Here is a 15,770-nt window from a genome sequence, read left to right as displayed (position 1 = left end):
GACCCGGGTTCGATTAACGGCTTCGCCACCAGTGGGCTTGATAGCTTTTTCTTTAGTGTATGGTATCTATTTCAGTTTATAAAAAATATTTGTTGTCCTTTAATACCAGCGGGTAAAAACGTCTTTTATACACTAGTGGATAAAGTAATTTGACCTTGAATATAGTCAAATTTTCTGCTTTAAAATTGATAAAAGTGGATGTATTTAGTGATAAAGATGATTTACCACCTGTGGAACTACTGGAAGCAGTGATAAACGCGTTTTTTTACGTTGTAATTTCCTCGCTATAGTGAGAGGAAAAGTTTTGTGTTACAAATGTATTTTACTTTTCGTGTGTTGAAAAACGAGCAAGTGAATGGATTCTATAGTTGAACGACGAGCGAAGACAGTGGTTCGAGAATAGAATCCTGAACTTGGCGAGTTTCCACATTCGGCGTTAAAATACAACTTTGCCCCCTTGTAAGTATAACAAATAACTATTATTAAATTTAATACTACTACTGTTTGGAGATATCCCAAAACTGGTTCCCCGACAAAATTTTCATCGCGCGAGCTGAGAACAACCCTGTGAATGAGTACTAGTTAGATTTAGGTCAATAAATTCTGCCCGAGTGTTGGACGTAATCGAAATTGAGTGGGTTATCGTAACACAGTTAACGACTGTGAGCTATAAACCGATAAATTAAGGTTTACTTTACCCTGGCATTTAGTGGGTTTCTATTAGAACGAGGAACTTAATCAGATTTAATTTAGAATTCATTTCACTGGTAGATGTTTTTGTGGGAATTGGGGACTCCTCGTTAATTTATATTTTTTTTCTACTCTCGAACTGTTATTCGTCATTTACAGAGTCGTGCATAGATCTTTAAAACCCTACATACAAGTATATTCCCCAAAGCCAGCGTCCGCCGGCTTTCCGCGCATGCGCGCAGTATCGAAAAAAACTGAAAACGCATTGTTTGGCTTTGTAACCATGGCAACGCATTGTTATAACGATACTGCGCGCGTGCGCGAGAAGGCTTTGGGCAGCTAAGCTGACAGTTGACAGCTGGCAAACCTTTTCGTCAAAAATGTCAAAATACAGGAAATGCCGGGACACCGCGGCTCTTATAGAATCCACGATAAACAAACGATAGCGCGATGTAGGATTCGCGCCGCTCGGCACAGCGACGTCTCTCGAGTAATTGAGTAAGCTACTGACCTTAGGTGGCGTATTGGTATGGTGTCGGCCGACAGAGTGCGCTCGCCTCGTGGCCTTGTAGTGGAGACGGCGCAACGCGCCTCCAAGTCGCTCTGGTGAGCCATCGCCGCGGGCCACTGTCATGCTCTCGTCGGCACCTGGGGACAAAATTTTAGTAAGATTTTTTTTTTATGAAATAGGCAGCAAACGAGCAGACGAGCCGCCTGATAGTAAGCAGTCATCGCCGCCCATGGACATAAGCAACATCAGGGGAGCCACTTATGCGTTGCCGACCTTTGAGAACCCTAAATACCTGCTTCATGAAGAACTCCATGTCATAGCGCAAGGGAAACACCTCAGAAGGTAGCTCATTCCACAACTTGCACGTTCTGGGCAAAAACGAGCGGGAGGCCCGTTTGTTCTTGGTTTGCCACGTGTCGAAAAAAATATAGTTTTGTAATTTCTCCGTTTTTTCTTTGGTGATTTCAGCATAGGTCCCATAATAAAATTTGTCCATTATGACTAAAGTTACAGCAAAAACTGGTCCTTTTTATTTCACCGTGTATATGTAACTAAGATACGTTATAACGCTCATCAAACCCACTATTAATTCCATACTCTAGATTTCAATACAACATTCTAGAAAGTTTAAATGGAATTCTGCCACACAATATCTAAGATTCTACATTTATTAACTTCATGTTAGAACTTCCAAGTAACTCTCATTCGGCTTTAGTCATATTACAATCGAAATCAGATAATCCGCGATATCTCTAGAACAATCCAGCACCGATAGCATGGTCGCCCGATAAACGATAAACCATCAGGCCGTACCTATCGCACTTTTTCTCTTAATTTAAAAATAATATAATATACATACATATTTTGATGTCTGTACATGTCCGTACATGTTATGTGATGTATCTTCTTTTTAGGGTTCCGTAGTCAACTAGGAACCCTTATAGTTTCGCCATGTCTGTCTGTCCTTCCGTCCGTCCGTCCGTCCGCGGATAATCTCAGTAACCGTTAGCATTAGAAAGCTGAAATTTGGTACCAATATGTATATTAATCACGCCTATAAAGTGCAAAAATAAAAAATGGAAAAAAATGTTTTATTAGGGTACCCCCCCCCCCCTACATGTAAAGTGTGCTACAACCCCAACGTGTGATATATTGTCGGATAGGTATTTAAAAATGAATAAGGGTTTACAAAGATCGTTTTTTGATAATATTAGTATTTTTGGAAATAATCGCTCCTAAAGGAAAAAAAAGTGCGTCCCCTCCCCCCCTCTAACTTTTGAACCATATGTTTAAAAAATATAAAAAAAATCACAAAAGTAGACTTGAAAGTGAAAATTAGAAAGTGAAAAGGACTTTCTAGGAAAATTGTTTTGAACTTGGTAGGTTCAGTAGTTTTTGAGAAAAATACAGAAAACTACGAAACCCTACACTGAGCTTGGCCCGACACGCTCTTGGCCGGTTTTTTTTTTAGATGGCGGTACGACCTCGACGTATTTTGCAGCGACTGGCAAGAGCGGGCATCAAACCGTGAGGACTGGAGAAAGGAAGGGGAGGCCTTTGCCCAGCAGTGGGACACCATTTAGGCTAATAAAAAAAAATCTATCTTTTTACATACGTATCGTACATAAACTCACACCTGTATACCTAAACGGGGTGGTCAGAACACATGCTCAAATTACAGTGCCACTTACACTAGCAGAAATTTCAAATTGAACCTATTTTCCACATTCGACTTCTACGACAACCACGGGAGAAAAGGTGGTGGTGAAGTTCGTAGTCTGTCACCCCACAAGTTAAAAAAAACTAAAATTAAATTTATTTCAGTCTAAGAAGGTTATACTACGAAGAAATGTGTCACAATTCTCGTCACCGAAAATAAAACCAAAGAAAATCAGCGAAAAGAAATGAGTGGCAAAAACTTTTAATCAAATTAGACTCCATCACTGTGTCTTTCATTTGTGTTCAATGACATATATATTACTTAGTAAGGACGTGTCAAAAATGTTGGCAACATAATTTATGTTTGTTTATATGTAAAATGTGTGATAATATAGTAATGATAATATGGATTCTTTTATCTGAAATAAATGAATTTTATTTTTATTTTTTACTGCCAAATGGTTTCACCGGGAGTGACAATCGTTGACGCTACCTGGTGACCGAAAAGCAGTGCTCAAGAGCGATATATTTCCGAGCTCATATAACCCGGCAACCTTCAAATCAAGAGTGAACAGGCATCTTCTGGGCGAGCTCACTCCATCGTAGGCCACGTCTTTGTATTTGGCTAGTCTGTGCCAAGAGTAAGCCCATTTATAATAAAAAATAAAATAAAAACATAGGGAGAGCTAGGTACGAATACACTTAAGAAGCGTATGCGATTGTGAAGTTTGGCTAGGTACTTCGTGCAGAGGCGTTATTGGCGCAATTACGCACGCATGCGAGCTGAACGCGCAGTCTGATGCGACCACCAAGCATCAAACGAGAATGTTCAGTCGAAATATACTTTACAAAGCATCTTAAACAGGGGCATGCCACGAGAATATCGAATGGGCGACATCTTCGTGAAACGAAAAAGCCCCCAAAAAAAGATTTAAATAAAACCGGCCAAGAGCGTGTCGGGCCACGCTCAGTGTAGGGTTCCGTAGTTTTCCGTATTTTTCTCAAAAACTACTGAACCTATCAAGTTCAAAATAATTTTTCTAGAAAGTGTTTATAAAGTTCTACTTTTGTGATTTTTTTCATATTTTTGAAACATAATATATGGTTCAAAAGTTAGAGGGGGGGACGCACTTTTTTTTCCTTTAGGAGCGATTATTTCCGAAAATATCAATATTATCAAAAAACGATTTTAGGAAACCCTTATTCATTTTTCAATACCTATCCAACAATATATCACACGTTGGGGTTGGAATGAAAAAAAATATCAGCCCCCACTTTACATGTAGGGGGGGTTCCCTAATAAAACATTTTTTTCCACTTTTTATTTCTGCACTTTGTTGGCGTGATTGATATACATATTGGTACCAAATTTCAGATTTCTAGTGCTAACGGTTACTGAGATTATCCGCGGACGGACGGACGGACGGACGGACGGACGGACGGACGGACGGACGGACAGACAGACATGGCGAAACTATAAGGGTTCCTAGTTGACTACGGAACCCTAAAAAAGAGAATGTCGCTTACGACATGCTTTTGCCTTGTATCAAATCCGTAAGCCCGAGAAAATACTGCCATTTGTTAACCAAGTCGTGAAAGGTTGTCAGACACAACTTCGTTTTCTTGGCGTCTTCAGAAGTATTAGAAGAATTGCATGTCGTAAGCGACATTCTCGTGGAATGCCCCAACAGCGAAATCGTGCAAATAGATTAATGATTTAGACCTTAGACGTACATACCATCATCTCTAAAACGAAATAATTTTGACGACCGGTCGGGCCTAGCGCGTATGACGCTGCCTGGTAAGCCGCGGTCCCGGATTCGAATCCCGGTAAGGGCATTAATTTGTGTGATGAGCACAGATATTGATTCCTGAGTCATGGGTCTATGTAACTAAATAAATATTAGTATTATATACCTATTATATATATCTTTGTTTAATAGCCACAACACAAGCATTGTTGACTTTACCGTGTGATTAAATCAAACTATGTAAGGCAATATTTATTTTAAATAGCAAAACTATTGTATGGGGTGCCTTGTCCTTATTTTTGATATCTTTGGTGCCGGTTCACTCCGATCATGACCTGGGCTAATTTAATTTCACAAATAGCTGGGACAGGGAAACCAGGGTTGATAAATCGACAGTCTTGTTACGTTGAAAAGGTTGCTTTTGCCTAATTGGTATCTGCTTTGGAACTTCCTGGGTTCACATCATGATACTGGCCTTTATTTGAAATGGTATGTATAAATTAAAATTTTGAACAACCGCCGACCGCTACATAGTGGACCGATTTTCATGAAACATGGCTAAGAACACTCCCGACTAATTCAGATTTCAAACAAAAAAAACTAAACCTAAAACGGTTCATCCGTTCGGGAGCTACGATGCCACAGACAGACACACACACAAATAGACAGACAGACGGACACATCAAACTTATAACACTCCGTCGTTTTTGCGTCGGAGGTTAACCCTTAAATGCATGAACTTGACAAAGATTTATTCAAGTTTGAATTTTGACGTGCTGTCAATAGAGTCAATAATGCATGAATTTTAACAAATTAGTCACTGGTCACCCGTGTGGTGACGGGTTAAGAATTTCACCACCCCCTTTCTTCCCGTGGGTGTCGTAGAAGGCGACTGTGGGATATGGGGTAAATTGTGGCGTAGGCGAGAGGCTGGCAACCTGTCACTGCAATGTCACAGTTTCGTTTTCTTTCAACCCCTTATTTGCCAAGAGTGGCACTGTAACTTTAGCAGTTTCATGTGCTCTGCCTACCCCTATATGGGAAACAGGCGTGATTGTATGTATGTAGTCAGTTGGTATTTTAAGGGACGTTAATTAACATTAAAACAACTAACTATCATTATAAATTTAAAAAACTTTTTGTATGATTTTTTTGTTTTCATTTACCGAACAAAAAAAAATTGTAATTTTCATCTAAAAATAATCACCGTTTATATTTAACTTGACAATTAGACTATCACTAGCTGACGTTACTCATGTCAATAATATGTCAATATGGTTCAGCGGAAAGACTGGCCAGTTGCAGTTAAAATATACTAAAACCTGTTCAATGAGTTTTCATTAAATGACTACACTAACAGGGTGTTTTAACGTAGCAAATTTGTTTCCTAGTTTTCTCCAAAAAAACATAACAAACCCATAATGTTTCATACATAAATATACTCCAGGAACGGAGTACTATCAGCCGTAAAAAATATCCGTGATTAATTTGTTAACACCTTATACAGGGTGCCAGGTAATTAATGGACAACCTTTTAACCACCAAGAGGGCACCTTATACTGGTCCTGAAAATCGACATTAAGGTTTAGTAAAAGTCGCCTGGTTTCCGAGATTTTCACACTTTTTAAAATTTTAATACTACTAAAATTTTAAAAAGTGTGAAAATCTCGAAAACCAGGCGACTTTTACTAAACCTTAATGTCGATTTTCTGGACCAGTATAAGGTGCCCTCTTGGTGGTTAAAAGGTTGTCCATTAATTACCGGGCACCCGGTATTAATATTTATTAATATTTATTTATTAATATTTATTTATTAACACACAAATAAACAGTTTACATTAGAACAGAGTCCCACAAAACAGTTTTCACGGGTATACATATCACTATGCATTTAAGTGTTAACAACTATCTGTAGTACTACACTCTGAATGTGTCCTTCGTACATAATGTCCATATGTCACTTATCTGGCGCAGTCGTGTTGGATTATTACATCCCCCATTACGCGACCCTTTGCGGGGGTTTGGATAATATCGTAAAATATATGAGATGGGGCGGATAGGCCGATACGATTATATATCGATTATATATTATATACGATTATTATTATATCGAAGTACACAAGTTACCAGAGACATAAATAAGTTTTTTTGCAAAATTTCATTTTTGGAGCAAGCTTTTATCGCCGACTGTACCTTTCTTTCAACTGTCATCTGCTGCTTTCCGAGGCGTTTCTAAAAACCCCTTACTCGATGGGGATACGACGTTTCATAACAGAGTTCATATGACCACCTTTCTGCTCCATCATCCGATCAGCTCCATGATACCATAATATTGCATTGTCACGTGATTTACATATGTGTGCAAAAGTTCAGCTCAATCAGAAACCGTGAAGTGGGTCAAATTTAGCTTCTACGTTTTGACCCAAACTAACATACTAACAAGACAAGTTAAATAAATGCTTGTAAAAATGTGAGTGTGCACGGGAAATCGTCCCACGTTGTAGATTGCTATAAAGCCGCTTTGTCAGTTTATTCATATAAAGATACAAGTAAATCTCGCCTTAATGGTAACCGAAAAAGAGGGACGTTTTACTAAACACACTCACAAATAAATATTTAACTCCCTTGTTTATAAAATGATTCCAAGCTTCATTTAGTTAATTTGTATTTTTAATCCTGAGAAGTTTTTTTTTTTTTTATACCACGTCGGTGGCAAACAGGTTCAACATCAATACTGAATTTAGTTTTTTAGGCTTCCGTAGTCAACTAGGAACCCTTATAGTTTCGCCATGTCTGTCTGTCCGTCCGTCCGCGGATAATCTCAGTAACCGGTAGCACTAGAAAGCTGAAATTTGGTACCAATATGTATATTAATCAAGCCAACAAAGTGAAAAAATAAACATACATACATATAATCACGCCTGTATCCCAGAAAGGGGTAGGCAGAGCACATGAACTAATGAGTTTCAGTGCCACTCTTGGCAAAAAGGGGTTGAAAGAAATCCAAATTGTGACATTGCAGTGACAGGTTGCCAGCCTCTCGCCTACGCCACAAAAAAAAAATGGAATTTTATTTTATTCCAACCCCAACGTGTGATATATTGTTGGATAGGTATTTAAAAATGAATAAGGTTTTACTAAGATCGTTTTTTGATAATATTAATATTTTCGGAAATAATCGCTCCTAAAGGAAAAAAAGTGCGTCCCCCCCCCCCCCCCTCTAACTTTTGAACCATATGTTTATAAAATATGAAAAAAATCACAAAAGTAGAACTTTATAAGGACGTTTAATAATTCCTATTGAATATAAAATATAATTAACTTAATAAGTAATAGGCGAGACGAGAAAAAAAAAATTTAGTCCGTCAGTTAGATTATCAAAGAATTTTAGACACGTATTTTTTCTTTTTTCTCGTAAACGAAAAATGACGAAGGTACAGTGCGTTGAAGTTTCGCGTGACGTCACGCCTAAGTACAATTTTTACTTAGAAGTGATGTCACAAGCCCCCACTCCGGTACTTTAACGCTCTATATCTTTGTATTTTTTCATTAATTAGAAAAAGCGATATGTGTTCAGTATTTTGGATGATCTAACTGACAGACCAAACAGAATGCCATTTTTAGGGTTCCGTAGTCAACTAGGAACCCTTATAGTTTCGCCATGTCTTTCTGTCCGTCCGTCCGTCCGCGGATAATCTCAGTGACCGTTAGCGCTAGAAAGCTGAAATTTGGTACCAATATGTATATCAATCACGCCGACAAAGTGCAAAAATAAAAAGTGAAGAAAATGTTTTATGTATGTATGTATGTAAACACTTTATTGTACATAATAGAGCAGGCTCCAAGGGGATGTTCGTTTGCAAAAATAGCGCACCTCATTCTGACTTCAGATATATATTTTATAGATCCCGGGCACCATATAAACACATGTTGCCAACCAGTTTTGTGGTCCCCTTCCCCGCACCCCGGCAATCAAAAATCGCATACAAAGAAAAAAATTTTTTTCATCAAACCATGCCGTGTGGGGTATCAAATAAAAGGGCTTACTGAGTAGTTCACGAATATATAGCATACTATAACATTTATTACACTTCCTCTAAGAATTTTTTTGAAAGTTTACTAAAATGCTCGATTTTCGAGTTAACTTTAAACCACTATTGCTTGAGAAGTTATGAATCTATTTTAATCATTATTATTTTAAATAACCCTCTAACTTTTGAACCGCATGTTTAAAAATATGAAAAAAATCACAAAAGTATAACTTTATAAAGACTTTCTAGGAAAATTGTTTTGAACTTGATAGGTTCAGTAGTTTTTGAGAAAAATACGGAAAACTACGGAACCCTACACTGAGCGTGGCCCGAGACGCTCTTGGCCGGTTTTTTATGTAGTCATCATCTCATCCCTATTATTACAAAAGGTGGTTACCTGCGGCGCGTTCAGGGGAGGGTCGAGGCGACTGGATTTTGGGAGATTGGTGACGCCCATCCGCCTGCAACAAACAAACATATTATACTCAGTTGTGTTCTAAATACCTACCAGCAGCGGCTGGTCCATACAAGCCGATTCCCACCGGCTTGCCTAAAATTAATTACTAGTAAAGTACCTAATGTTAAGGTAGGTTTCTCTTTGCTCAGTGTTGCCTAGCAAAAATTTTCACCAGCCGCCACTGATACCTACGGTAAAAAAGCATAAAGCCTGCTTGATGGTAATCAGTCGCCGTAGCCTATACAGCCAAGACATTCCAGAGGTGTTAAATACGCCTTGCGAACTATTCAGAATCTGTACCTACACTCTTTTTAGGGTGCCGTAGTCAACTAGGAACCATTATAGTTTCGCCATGTCTGTCCGTCCGTCCGCGGATAATACCTGTGACCGTTAGCACTAGAAAGCTGAAATTTGGTAGGTACCAATATGTATATCAATCACGCCGACAAAGTGGTAAAATAAAAAGTGGAAAAAATACCCCCCCTACATAATGAACTGGGGACTGATTTTTTTTCCTACCCCAACGTGTGATATATTGTTGTAGGTATTTAAAAAAATTAATAGGGGTTTACTAAAATCGTTTTTTGATAAAATTAATATTTTCGCAAATAATCGCTACTAAAATAAAAAATAAAATATGTTTCAAAAATATGAAAAAAATCACAAAAGTAGAACTTTCTAGGAAAATTATTTTGAACTTGCTAGGTTGAGTAGTTATTGAGTAAAATACAGGAAACTACGGAACCCTACACTGAGCGTGGCTCGACACGCTCTTGGCTGTTTTTTTTTAATAAATGCGGACAGTAGATTCTGAAGAAAACCTCGGCAAGGAGCTCTTTCTACAGTCGGAGCGTTTGCGAAAGAGAATTTGTTTTAAAGCGCATACAGATGTAGTGCGGAAAGCCCTTCCTACGGATGGAAACGTACAAACGTATGCTATTTTCAGTCAGTCTCAGTACAAGACGTAGGCTGCTGACACTGTCTGAACTAGCATGACAAATAAGTACGAACTTAAACAAAGGATACTATAGACTAGACAGCCAAATAATAATACCACTACCGAACGAGACGGTCACATACAAATTATAATAAGAGTGACAGAGAGCAAAATGTTATTTTTTGTCTTTGTCATAGTTTCACTTTTCCGCCGCTGACACAAACGAGTTTGTGGCAAACAATGTGCAAACAATAAGGACGTCACTTGTCAAGCTTATTATCCGCCCAAATTACGTAGGTTGTGTATGGTAAACTGTCAGCCATTTTTAGTGATTCTTAAATTCGCTCCATTATTCTATATCTGTCCCTTACGGGTGTACCCTTGCGTCAAGTCTATAGTATCCTTCGTCTGAGAGTACAAAGGTTTCCGGAAAAATACGAAGGAAAAGCTTTTAGGACTACATTTGTACTCTAATAAATTTCATAAAACGGGCTCTCCGGCAAGCCGTCGCGATTTAACTTACTCTCGTTAGAACTCAACGTCAACTTCCTCCCCTTGTTGCACAATGTACTATTATTTCAGTGTTGAAAAATTGCAAGTTCAGGATCCAATACTCGAACTCATACTTTCGTTTGCTCGTTTTTCAATTCCGCACTCGGCCTTAAAATACAACTTTGCACCCTTGTATAACAAGTAACTAGTAAAACGTCCAAATTGTATGATAGAAATATAGCATACTGACGACCTAGAATGGGTGATGAAAGTGATGATGAACGAACATGTTAAGACGATACAGGAGGGGTCAATTCTCCATACAAACGCTCTCGACTATTTCCTCCCTGGTTTTTGAAGATACAGCAATATTTTTTTCAACACGCATTATTTTTATTTTTATCTGTGTCGGACCGTTTTGATTTTTTTGATATTCTTATTTTTAAAGACGCTAGAGCCAATCAAAAATTTCCAAAAACGGTCTTATTGATTATGAATCAATCAATCAATCAATCAATCAAAATATTCTTTATTCAAATAGGCTTACAATAAGCACTTTTAAATTGTCAACAGTGTACAATATTCATCTTATTCTAAATATCAGAGCAATTTATTGGTGCAATAAACAATATTGTTTTAAAACTACATTGATTTAATAAAATGATATCAATCTAAATTGTATAAAAAAAATACTAGTATAAAAACTTCTAGAATAAATTCTAAATGTCAAAAAAATTGTGTAAAAATACATTGAATTATCAATATCATCATTAATAAGCTATATAATTAATGGTTTTCAGCAATACTTGTATCCCACAGTGTTTCATCATTCATGTAGTCTTGTGTGCTATAGTAGGCTTTAGAGATCAGTATACGCTTTACATAATGTTTAAATCGATTAAAAGACAGTTCAGTGATGGCATTAGGAAGTTTGTTATAAAATCTTACACAATTAACCATGAATGATTTTTTAATTTTATGGAGCCGAGTGAAGGCCACTGCAAGCTTATGCTTATTTCTAGTGTTTATATTATGTACATCACAGTTTTTCTTAAATTTACAAATGTTTTTATGTACATACATAATATTCTCATAAATATATTGACAATGCACTGTCATTATATTAATGTCCTTAAACTTATCTCTAAGTGAGTCTCTATGGTTCATTTTGTATATTGCTCGAATAGCCCTCTTCTGCAGAACAAATATGGTATTTATCTCTGAAGCACTGCCCCATAGTAAAATACCATATGACATAATGCTGTGAAAGTAACTAAAATAAACTAATCGAGCTGTTTCCACGTCTGTTAACTGACGGATCTTGCTCACTGCAAATGCTGCAGAGCTCAGTCTATTCGAGAGGGTAGCAATATGGGGACCCCACTGAAGTTTAGAATCTAAAGTTATGCCAAGAAAAACTGTACTATCTACCAGTTCCAATTCCTCATCCTTCACAACGACACTTGCTTGTTCATTTTTAGCATTACTCGTTACAAACTTAATACATTTAGTCTTTTTCTCATTTAACAATAAGTTATTAACACTAAACCAATTAACTACTTCGGAAATAGCATTGTTTACATTTTCACAAGTTTGTTGCTGACGTTTGACTTTGAAAATAAGGGAAGTATCATCTGCAAACAATACTATATCATGGTGGGTCTTTACAAGATATGGCAGGTCATTAATGTAGATAAGGAACAGGAAAGGCCCCAATATTGATCCCTGCGGTACACCCATAGAGACTAGTGACCCCGGTGAGCGCTGTCCATTCACGTCGACCCTTTGTATTCTATCGTGTAAGTAAGATTTGACTAAATTCAGTGCCGATCCTCTCACTCCATAGTAGTGCAATTTCCTGATCAGTGTTTCATGACAGACGCAATCGAAAGCCTTAGATAAATCACAGAAGATACCCAAGGCATCCTGTGACTCCTCCCAGGCATCGAAAATCTGTTTGATTAGCTCAACACCAGCGTCGGTTGTTGAGCGACCCCGTGTAAAACCAAATTGTTTATTGTGCATTAGATTATTGATGTTAAAATGTTGCAATAGCTGAAATAACACTAACTTTTCAAAAATTTTGCTGAATGTCGGTAACACTGATATCGGTCTAAAATTAGTGGGGTCGGATGTGCTACCAGATTTAAATAATGGAATGACTTTACTGTGTTTCATAAGATCAGGAAACTCACCACAATCAACACTGTTATTAAAGATAACTACCAAGTCAGGCGCTACAATTTCTATTAAAGATTTAACACCATGGACAGAGACTCCCCAAAGGTCACAAGTTTTTTTAACATTAATTGATTGAAATGCCTTAATTATATCTGAGGTACTAACATGTTCAAATACAAGGTCTCTACTACATTCTGTGACATTATCTTCTAACAGTGTAACGGCAGATGCAGGTGATGAATTTAAGTGCCTAGTTGTGGAAACTGGTATATCAGTGAAGAACTTTTCAAATTCTGTTGCTACTTCTAAATTGGAATCTACAATTTTGCCATCAATTTTTAATTTCAGTTCATTTGTTCTTTGCTTTGATCGACCAGTCTCCACGTTAATTACATTCCACGTTGCTTTAATTATATCGGAACTACTTTTAATTTTCTTGCTTAAATAATTACGTTTAGCGGTATGACAATCTAATTTAAACTGTTTCGAAAATTGTTTGACATGTTCTTTAAATTCATCACTCGTATTAAACCGCCGTTCCTCATACAAGGCATACAATGCACGTCTTTGTTGATGTAACTCTGCAGTTGCCCACTCACTAAAAACTGATGCATCACTAACCGTGACCGTTTTTGTTGTAAATATCGTATTATAATTTTCCATATATGTGTGAAAGAATGAATTATACATATCATTAGGACTCATGTTTGGAGACAGAACGGGTAGCGCCTGAACTAAACTCTGTTTCATTCTTTCCACGCGGTCCGAGGTTACTGGTACAAAAGTTATCTGTTTTTTCAAGGTATTTTTCCTAGCAGCTTCAAATACCATTAATTGACCTAAATGGTCGGACTCTAAATTGCTGATTACATTTTTTGTAATAGGAAAAATATCTGTGAAAATATTATCTATACAGGTTGCACTAGTAGCAGTCACTCTAGTAGGCTCCATAAAAATGTGGTTCAGATTACATGATTTGAAAAAATTCAACAGCCTACAACTTAATGTCGAATTTTCTAAAATATTTACATTAAAGTCGCCGCAAATAAGTAATTTCTTGCTGGAAGGCGATATTTTCAGTAGCACAGATTCCATTATGCTTTCAAATAATTCAAAATTACTTAATGGCGGCCTATACACGCACACAACAATAAATTGCTCCAATTCTATGACGCAATAAAAGGTGTGGTATTCTAAATTGGTAACAATTAGCCAAAAAAACTAAACGGTTAGAAACAGATTATTTTATTGTTATTCAGATTCTCAAATTTCGTTACGATTGATTAAGTTTTGAAGGAGGAAGCAGTCGAGAGCGGAACCTCGATTTTTAAGATTTTTTCGCAATATCTTTTAACAGAGTTGTTCTGAATGGACATTTGTTTTCCATGAATCTAGATAATAACACTAGTATCCTTTCCATTTTAGCATTTTCGCTCCGGTAGCGTCTTAAGTTCACGCTCTACCCATTTTCCATCACGCAGCATAATGAACACGTATTTCAATTAACGTGCAAACCAACGAACCAATTTACGGAGGCACTACTCAAAACCGTACCCAATCTGTAAGCTTACGGATTAATCTTTAATTTATCGTGAGAATAAATAAAATTAAAACGACAATTTTAAGATTAATTACTGATCAGATTTTACGATTTCATCATCCTCCTTGCGTTATCCCGGCATTTGCCACTGCTCATGGGAGCCTGGGGTAAGCTTTGACAACTAATCCCAAGATTTTTACCAAAGAGATCGTACAGTACAGATATATCGTACCGTGAATGGGGGGATTTTCCCCCTCATGCATTTTATATGTCACTAAGCTGATTAGTCAAACAGTGTTTTGTCCCTTTCTAACAAATACATAAGTCAACTTGACAAAAAGAGACAAAACACGGTCACTTTTTTATAATAAGGACTATAAGGAGGTTAAAAGGTAAAAGTAAAAACCGGCCAAAAGCGTGTCGGGCCACGCTCAGTGTAGGGTTCCGTAGTTTTCCGTATCTTTCTCAAAAACTACTGAACCTATCAAGTTCAAAACAATTTTCCTAGAAAGTCTCTATAAAGTTCAACTTTTGTGATTTATTTCATATTTTTTAAACATATGGTTCGAAAGTTAGAGGGGGGGACGCACTTTTTTTTCCTTTAGGAGCGATTATTTCCGAAAATATTAATATTATCAAAAATCGATCTTAGTAAACCCTTATTCATTTTTAAATACCTATCCAAAAATATATCACATGATGGGGTTGGAATGAAAAAAAATATCAGCCCCAATAAAACATTTTTTCCATTTTTTATTTTTGCACTTTGTTGGCGTGATTGATATACATATTGGTACCAAATTTCAGCTTTCTAGTGCTAACGGTTACTGAGATTATCCGCGGACGGACGGACGGACGGACGGACGGACAGACAGACATGGCGAAACTATAAGGGTTCCTAGTTGACTACGGAACCCTAAAAAGGTGTAATAAAGATAGGAAAAAGTAAAAAGATCTTTATTGGACATGGACACAATTACAAAAAAGAGAAAACTCGAAATGAAAGGCGTTTTTTTTTGGAAGTGAAACTTCTAATGGAACTTCCAACGCTCAGTGTTCCTAACTGGAATTTTGAAAAAACAATACATTACGATTTACGAAGTTTCACTTCTTCTGTGCGGAAGGATTCACTCTTCGTACGTGTATTGTACGAAGGTTTACAGTATGTGGCCTTGTGAAGTTTGTTCATTCTCTAGGTTCGTGGTTTAATTCGTTTTTCGCACACCAAACAGTAAAGGCTTACTTTGCTATTCGAAAACAGATAGCAAAATTACATTTTATCCACAAGAGTGCAAAGTAATTTCATACAAATTTTATCTTGAAGTCTAAAGCTGGGTGTTGGAATTCACGTATAAATGATGATTTTGAATCATAAACGTTAAATAAATTGAAGTATTTTATTTATTTTGATGTTTTACAGTTCATATTTTCATAGTATTGGTGCGGTGTAAAATGTTGTATTTCACTCGGTGGCAAAGTTTGTTTAACCTTCGTGCCTTGATACCCTCGCAACGCTCAAGA

The 15,770-nt window shown here is 37.1% G+C and overlaps 1 protein-coding gene across 1 annotated transcript in view; it reads right to left on the bottom strand.

The window, feature by feature from the left end:
• Positions 1-15,770, bottom strand: part of LOC125238104 — a 317,546-nt gene that overhangs the window by 161,780 nt on the left and 139,996 nt on the right. The window contains exons 3-4 of the mRNA XM_048145392.1: positions 9,040-9,103; positions 1,202-1,338 (exon numbers count right to left, since the gene is read on the bottom strand). Of these exons, the coding sequence (XP_048001349.1) occupies positions 1,202-1,324 (123 nt within the window). The 5' untranslated portion in view covers positions 1,325-1,338; positions 9,040-9,103. The remainder of the gene's footprint in view (positions 1-1,201; positions 1,339-9,039; positions 9,104-15,770) is intronic.

Source organism: Leguminivora glycinivorella, chromosome 22 (genome assembly GCF_023078275.1).
Source record: "Leguminivora glycinivorella isolate SPB_JAAS2020 chromosome 22, LegGlyc_1.1, whole genome shotgun sequence".
NCBI classification, from domain to species: domain Eukaryota; kingdom Metazoa; phylum Arthropoda; class Insecta; order Lepidoptera; family Tortricidae; genus Leguminivora; species Leguminivora glycinivorella.
The sequence above is the reverse complement of the archived record's forward strand: the minus strand, read 5'-3'. Positions and strand labels throughout refer to the sequence as shown.